Raw genomic sequence first — 8526 nt, forward strand, 5'->3', positions numbered from 1 at the left:
AGTTAGGACAGCTCTCCTGCTACAACATGTTAGTTTGTGTTGTGCTTATAAAGCGTTTAATTAAGACGGTAGAAAACGCCGCTTTATTGGCACAGTCCACTGTTTACTACATGTAGCTACATTCTAGCGACATTTATAAGTAACAAAGGGGAAGAGACCAGGAAGTTCCTGACCAATCAGAGCAGACTGGGTTTATCGAAGGGGGGCTTAAAATAGAAAGGCACCGCAACAGAGCGTCTCAGACAGAGGAAGCATCGATATGAGAAAAATAAAGTGTTTTTTGACCGTTAAAGTATATACAGTAAACATGTTCTAGACATACATGTATGAACCTGAAAAAGTGTATAATATATATATAGGTCCCATTTAAAGGGTTAGAAACTAACAAAACTAACAAACTAATTAACCGATGGAGGCAGTAGACCAGCATTTTTAAGTGGGCCTTTTTTTAGGTGTCTGAAATATGTCTAGCTGCTGCCCCCGTCCACAGCAGCGTCTGTGTCAGTCCTCCTGTCTCGACGTGCTAACAGTCATCTACTGTAGGTAACACACTGACTATGGATAGATACCTCGTACAGCCACACTTGAAAATATCTCAACTATTGCGTGAACACCAAATGAAAGAACCGCAAAGTAGAACAAGTGCTTACCGCTGTTTTTCTTCTCTCAGACAACATAGACGAGGCAGAGCGTCAGTGGAAGGTGGAGTTCCACCGCTGGTCCTCCTACATGATGCACTGGAAGAGCCAGTTTGACCACTACAGCAAGCAGGAGCGCTGCACTGACCTCTAAGAGCCTCGGCGGAGAGATGAGAGAGTGACGGGTTTGGGGGGGAAGGGGGGAGTCAGAGAGAACAAGATATGGCTATCTTCCTCCATAGCCCCTCAGTGAAGTCTAACTTCATTCAAACTTGATTTCTTTTTTGCTGTTGTCTTTTGTCTGTTTGGCTCCACACGCAAACACAGGCACTGTTGATTTGTATCTGTATTATTTATACTATTTATTTTTGCGTTGTTTTTCTGAATTTTGTGTGTGTCTCTGTGGAAATGAAGGGCTATGGAGGGATGTTGTCATCAATATGAAGGAATATTAGAAATGTCAAAGATGTGTCATTACCTCGAGAGTGTGTGCGTGCGTGTGTGTGCGTGTGTGTGTGTGTGTGCGCGTGTGTTCAGGCTCATGACACTGCACCACTGCTGGTTTACTGTTGATCTCATAAACTCATCTTTTGTTTTCTGAGGATTCCTTCTCTCCAACATATCAGGGTTTTGTTTTGTTCTGGGTTGTTTTGGACTCAGCATCACTGTTTGTTTCTGTCAAAGCCTTTTAGTCTTGTTCTTGTTCATAACCACTACTATGACCACTATTCCCATTACCTGTGGTGTTCTGCTTCACTTTGTCGTGTGTGTTTCTCAAGTGGTAAAGCCATAAGCTGTGAGCTTTTTGTGCGAAAAGGCTCCGTGGAAACAATAGACTCAATTTGTTTACTATGCTATGCTAGTTTGATGTGACGTGTCAGTTTTTAAGCCGGATCCTTCCATCCGTACTGTAGATGGTGTTTGACATTCAGCCCACCTGATCGGTGCCTAATTTACATTTCAGAAGTTCACTTCAAATCAGCGTGACGCTTGAACAGAAGCAAGTCGTGTTCTTGTGTATGGCCCTCCTCGCCTTGGCCTGTCAGCAGTTTAGTGCCACACCTGTCACTGTCTTATTCACACATCAGAAATAGGGTGGAGGGGCTGAGCGGCTCCAAACGTCTATAAATAATGTAAAAAAAAAAGGTCAAAATGTGATCGAATATCACTGCAAGTAGGGTTGTCCTCGATTAAATGAATCTTCAGTTGACTACCACTGTTGATTTTGTGATAATCGATGAGTTATTTGAATCATCAAATCAGTAAAGTTCCTTGGAAATAAGTCATTCGGCCTGAGAAACGCATAAATACTGACTAATTGACTAAAGAATCTTAGTTGACGGAGACCAAAACAACTGATTAGTCGACTGATCGACCCTAGCTGCAAGTGCAACACAGATGCAAAGTCAACAGCTCCACTGTCGAGTTAAAGAGAGGCTGTGTAAGTTGCAGAAGACACTTCCTGAGTCAACATTTTTCACATATAACGCCGATATCACACGCGGATGAAGGGACCTAATTTGAGGTAGATTTTTCTGAGATCTGGCACAGTGAAATACAAAAATGAGGATTAAAAGTGTCACTTTAGAGAAAGAAAACTTTACGCCTTTAAACCTCAACAAAGGCAGTGCATACCGGATTCAGTCTATCCATGCTTACCATTCAAAATAAAAGCCTGAGCCTGCTTAACTATATATAAACTGTGTATATAAATATAGAAATCTATTGGTGCAATTGGCTGGTTCAGAATGGTACTGTGGCAGAGAGCAGTACTAGGGATGCACCCATTTATTGGCCGAACATCGGTAAATACCAATTAGATCGGTGCAAATATCGGCCGATGCGGGCATTCCCGTCATTTTTTACAGTAAGGCGTACACAGGCAGCTCCGTGTTGCTGGAGACGCCTTTTTTAAGTTCAATAAATGTTCCTTTTTTTAAAAAAATGAGACTCAGAACATTTGTTATCATCATTGTGTCATTTTTATGATGTTAATTAAGGGAGCAAACGTAGTATCGGCTCGGGGGGGGGGGGGGTGTGAAGGGATACCGTGAATCCTAGCAACCGTCTCTCCAGACATTTGTCATTCAGAAAGTTAACCCTTTAAATATACAGCGTTTGTGTGTTTGTGTGTTTGTGTGCGTCTTTCAATCCAAACCTCGTGGTGAGAAGTGAGGTGGGAGCACTGAGGTGGTGTCATCGGTGTGACCTCTACAGTCTTGGCTCCGGCCCTGTTCAGGAACCATTACTGTACTGTACTGTACTGTACTGTACTGTACTGTACTGTACGTGTGTGTGTGTGTGTGTGTGTGTGTGTGTGTGTGTGTGTGTGTGTGTGTGTGTGTGTGTGTGTGTGTGTGTGTGCGCGTGTGCGTGTGCGTGTGCGTGTGCGTGTGCGTGTGCGTGTGTGTGTGTCCACTCAGTGTCATGTACAGCTGTGATGTATTTCATTAACATTTCTCTCTCTCTCTCTCTCCATTACAGTGCTTTATCTCTCTGTCCTGTCGTTTTCACTTCTTCCATCTCCCTCCCTTTTTATTCCACCTCTCCATGTTTCTTTCCTTCATTGGATTTTTCTGCCCCCGACACCCCTCTCATCCCTTCTCCATCTCCTCCTTCCTCCTCTTCTCCTCCTGCATCTGTTCCTCTGCCTCCGTCACCGCCCTGTTGCCCTGCTTTCCGCCTCTCAGTCTTCCTCCTGTTTCATCTCTGATCAACCTCCACCCCCCCTCCTGTCTTTCCCACTCTCTTTCTTTCATCTTCCTCCTCTCACCCTCGTGTCAGACCTCCACCCTTTTCTTCCGACCCCCTCCCGTATCTTTCTCCTTCCACCTCATCTAACTTTTCTCCTCTTCATCATCTCTCTTTCCTTCCTCGCCTTCCTCCCCTCTCGGCCTCGTGCTGTCTCCGTCCCTGCCCCCTCCCCCACCGCCCTCCGTCCTCCTGCTTTCTCGTTAGTCTAATGGAGGCAGAGTAATTCACTCAGCAGCAGGGTAATGTGACAGAGCGCTGGCTCAGCCTCTGGCCTGCCAGCCAACAGGACACAATGGATGGATGGATGGATGGATGGAAAATGGAGGGGGAGCGTTGGAGAGATGAGGCAAGGAGAAAGGGACAGGGGAGGAGGAGAGAGAGGGTGGAGGCAGAAGGAGAGGTGGAGATGATGGAAAGATGAAAAGACAGTCAGAGAAACACGTCATTACATAACTCGTGTCCCCTTAGAAAGAGCTGTGTGTGTGTGTGTGTGTGTGTGTGTGTGTGTGTGTGTGTGTGTGTGTGTGTGTGTGTGTGTGTGTGTGTGTGTGTGTGTGTGTGTGTGTGTGTGTGTGTGTGTGTGTGTGTGTGTGTGTGTGTGTGTGTGTGTGTGTGTGTGTGTGTGTGTGTGTGTGTGTGTGTGTGTGTGTGTGTGTGTGTGTGTGTGTGTGGGCGTGTGTGTGCGTGTGTGTGTGTGAGAGAGAGAGAGAGAGTGTAAACTTACACACTGGCACTGATGAATGAATTATTAAAATTGAATTAAAAGTTTAAAACCTCATACTCAAATTGACACAAATTCCAAACTAATGAACCGACATGCTCTTTTTTTTTTAACTCACAGCAAAAATCGGCTAAACGTCGCACAGATAGACTCATTTATTTCTATTGGGACAGTTTAGGACAAAGGCTTTTATTTAACATGATTCAAATCTGCAAATTGGAAGGTGATGACATGACTCCTCCCGAAACATGATATTTATACCTAATGAGTTATCTGCTTGCTCAGTATACATGGATCTGGTGTGCATCAATTCTAACCTGTAGTAAGTAAAATCCCTTGATCATGTTAGGGCAGACCGACATGAAGAATATACAAATATCACCATATTTGGCCAAATATCTCCATATTGATATTGTGACGATATTGTAGTATCGGTGCTTTGACAAACCATTTACACAGTGAGATTTTGGATCATCATCAGTGGGTAGATGCAAATACAAGAGCAGCTAGAACAGTGTGGTACATACAGAGAATCACATCCTTTTACTGTGATACAGCCTTTCAAACCAAGAGAAGACAACACTGTCATATGATGATACCCAACGTGTAAAGGCCTGTGACCACATCACCTGTTTTTATGCGCCCCCGCATCTTTTTCAATTCCTACCGATGCGGAGAGCGCTCTGGCCTTCTTTGTGCGGCTGCTCGCTTCTACCTGAACATCTGAACTTTTCAGAAAAGCGTTGGTGTCGTCACAGGTGTTCCTGTTCAGGAAACTGTCACAACAATGACACAAAAGCCCAACCGTGGAAGCAGATCGACCGGATACGGATTCTCGCTGTGTGCTTTCAACACCGTACGCGCCGTTCGCTTGTTGCTAGCTTGGTGTTAGCTATAGCCACCTAGCTAACATTAATGTCATTGTCATTGGAAAAAAAAACACGGGCAAGGAAAGACACTACTATCTAGACTCGTGTCACAATATCGACAGTGGCGCAGTAATGTAGTCAGGGGCCCCTGGGCTACTGTTTGTTATGGCCCCCCACATTATTAATAACGCTTTATCAGAAAAAAAACCCTGCTAGAACAGAAGAAGAGTCTGCAACATTAAAAAATCCTGTAAATTTAGGACTTTTCTTGAGTAGATCTTGGTCCCGCTGTTCCTTCAGTCTATCACATTTCCTTAGTGACATATTGACGTATCATCTGACAACAAAACTGACCTTATGAACCCGGCCACATGATGGCAGCTGATTGGGCAAATGTGTCGCATATCTATCAAATCAGGCAAGTTTTTTTGTTTTGTTTTTTCAGTGTAGTGAATTAGAAAAACTGTAAAATAGTCTGGCCAATCAGGGCCCCTGCACACCTGGGGCCCCTGGGCTGCAGCCTAGGCCAGCCTGTGCATTAATCCGCCTCTGGATATGGATATAGCCCTGTGTAATGTGCACGTTACTATTTTGCGGGGACACGATAATCCACACACCCAAGCTATCATCTGTCGCACAAAAACGCATACATGTTTTTTAAATATATGTCTGTATATATATATATACGTACATATATACATATACCGTATAACACGTTATCAATATCTTACTTCACCTGAGTGTACAGCTGTACATCATTTAACATCACTGTGTGTGTGTGTGTGTGTGTGTGTGTGTGTGTGTGTGTGTGTGTGTGTGTGTGTGTGTGTGTGTGTGTGTGTGTGTGTGTGTGTGTGTGTGTGTGTGTGTGTGTGTGTGTGTGTGTGTGTGTGTGTGTGTGTGTGTGTGTGTGTGTGTGTGTGTGTGTGTGTGTGTGTACACTAACTGTACCTGTCTGTCAACCTCTTTGCCATTTTTATTTATTAACAGTGGGAGGGAACTGTATCAGCGCTGTGATTGGCTGATGGCTGTCCCAGCGAAGCGTCTCTGTCGGCATGTAAAGCTCCTAGTAATGGATCGGAGTAGAGTAGTCTAGCTTTAAAAAAGAACTAAATATGAATAAAGGATTGTACCTGATGTCTAAAATACCAGTGAAGAATGCATGTGTGATTGGCTGTGTGAGTGACAGCTCCTCTCATCCAATGGGAGACCCCGCTTCAGCCCTCCTATCAGATCCTTGTGCATGTCCTCAAGTCCACCCGTCCCCAGTATATCCTTCCAAACTTGGACTGTTATTTTCTGTAAACTTTGTACTTTTGAACAAAACTATTATCAAAGTAACTGATATATCTCTAATGTTAGGTACGTTTAATGTTAGCAATAACGTAAATACATCAGTAAAGGAATATATTTGATATTTAAATGCAGTGAAAATATAACGTGATGAAACAACAATGATGATGGATAGAGGTTGTGTTTTAAAAGCAATATTATTCTGAGTATAAACTAAAAATGAGTGCCATAAATCTTTCTTCTTGTATCTCTCTGTTTGTTTGACTTTGTTTCCGTCCTCTGCCTCATCGTTGTTTGTTCCAGTCACTAGTACTGTACGTGTTGAAGGCTTCTGTAGCTGCCCAGTATGTCTCTGTGTACCATGAATGCTGACTTGGTTAAGCTATAGCAACAGAAATAAAGACACCCTGCTGCTTCTGTCCACGTGGATGCTTTTATTGAGTCTCAGCATGCGACACGAACCGTGCCATCCAGGGTACCAAACACTTCCAGGTGGTGGTTGTTACTGTTCTTCATTACATCTGCGGAAGCTCGTTCCACAATGCAACGCAAAAAAAGCAGATGAAAAATGACACAAATAAAAAAATACTCATTAGAGATGATACCATGTCAACGCTATGATATACTCAGTGATAGTTATGAGACTTGCCATGACTATTTTAATTTTTGCCATAAATAATGAACTGGATTCGTAGCCCTAGAGGGACACATGAGAGGAAAATGAGAACCAAACTCATGCCTCCAGAGGAAGCGTTGCCCTTCACTCACTGACAGTGGTTCCATGCTGCCACCTAGTGTCCTCTGTATGCACCTAGAGCAGCTGAAAATCATATACTCAATGTGTTTGTATTATATTAAACTCTGCACAAATCATTTTGCCCTCTGTCATCTAGCATACTCGCTGTCATGACACCAAATATCCCCTGCTTATATCCAATGTTCCACCTGCCACCTGCTGCTACATCTCCACTCAACAAACCTCAGAGTGATGACAATGTGTTTCATTCACACAGGGTTTTACCTGTCCTATGTTCTTTCAAAGAAAGGTCAGATGAGACCAAAAACCGTCTTATGCCCCGCTTTGTATGTGAAAGGGGTCCTGTGTTCCCTTGTCCGTCATCAGTGCTGAATTCCCTGGCAAATAGGCCTATGTAGATCCTAACACTACCCCCTAACCATAACCCCTAACCCAACAAAATGCTGATTTAAATCCACGAAGGCAGAGACTTATATGACCAGGGAACAAAGGGACGACCCCAAATCGGGTGCTCCTCAGCTCAAAGACAGCAGACTTAAAAATGGACAGGCAAGGACTGAAACCTTTAACGGTGCAAACAGACTAACATTAGTGTGTCTTCATCAGAGTCGAGCAGAACAAAGACGAGGCAAACACATAGGGCTCTGCAGGGATGAAGGTTTTTGTAGGCAGACCCTGAAGGTAGCATCGCCCTGGTTCCCGCGACGAAAAGTCCACTTTTCCATTGGATTATTGCAGAAAGTAAGTTCTGTGACGAACAAAAGTTTTGTCTGTTTAAAAGTTTTGTTGAGATAATCTTCATAAATGAACTCTTCTTTATGGGTTTTGAAGGATTAATGCAATGGAAGTTAGAAGTAAAACGCTAACGTTCCATCCTCTAGCTTCTGACTGATTTCTCTCGTACGACCTGAGGAAAACAGGACTAATTCACTTCTTCACTGAGTCCAATGAGACGTGCTCCCCTATGGGCCGATGGTTCTGTTTCACCTGGATAAAGACACAGTAGTGTCCAAACCATTAAAGGCTGAAAAATAATCAGTGTGCCCCAGAACTCTTTTCCCTGATCATAATGTGATTTTTAATGTTCAATGTAAATGACCCCTTTAAACTGTGCTTTTACTGTAAACTACCTGCTGGAATTGTAGGGTTGCCGGTTCGAGTCCCTGTGTGGACCATGAATGGAGCGTGGACTGGTGGCTGGGGAGGTGCCAGTTCATCTACTGGGCACTGCCGAGGTGCTGTTGAGCGAGGCATTGAATCCCCAACTGCTCGGGGCGCTGGTCACTGGCAGCCCCCTCACTCTGACATCTCTCCATTATCTCCCAATTATTTCCCCTTGCAGGATTATTAAGGTATTCTTCTTCTTCATAAGAAGTTTTTTTAAACTCTGAAATTTGAAATGTGTCCCAGGATCACTTCAGTCTTGTATTTACTTGTATTATTGTCAAGTGAATTGATCTATCAGTCAAAGACAAACCCCACATTTTAGGCAGC

The 8526-nt window shown here is 43.7% G+C and overlaps 1 protein-coding gene across 1 annotated transcript in view; it reads left to right on the forward strand.

Moving 5' to 3' along the window:
• Positions 1-5747, forward strand: part of ache (acetylcholinesterase (Yt blood group)) — a 35109-nt gene extending 29362 nt beyond the window's left edge. The window contains exon 9 of the mRNA XM_083937586.1: positions 671-5747. Coding sequence (XP_083793712.1) covers positions 671-792 — 122 coding nt within the window. The 3' untranslated portion in view covers positions 793-5747. The remainder of the gene's footprint in view (positions 1-670) is intronic.
• The last annotated feature ends 2779 nt before the right edge of the window (positions 5748-8526 follow it).

This window comes from Echiichthys vipera (genome assembly GCF_963691815.1).
Source record: "Echiichthys vipera genome assembly, chromosome: 22".
NCBI lineage: Eukaryota > Metazoa > Chordata > Actinopteri > Perciformes > Trachinidae > Echiichthys > Echiichthys vipera.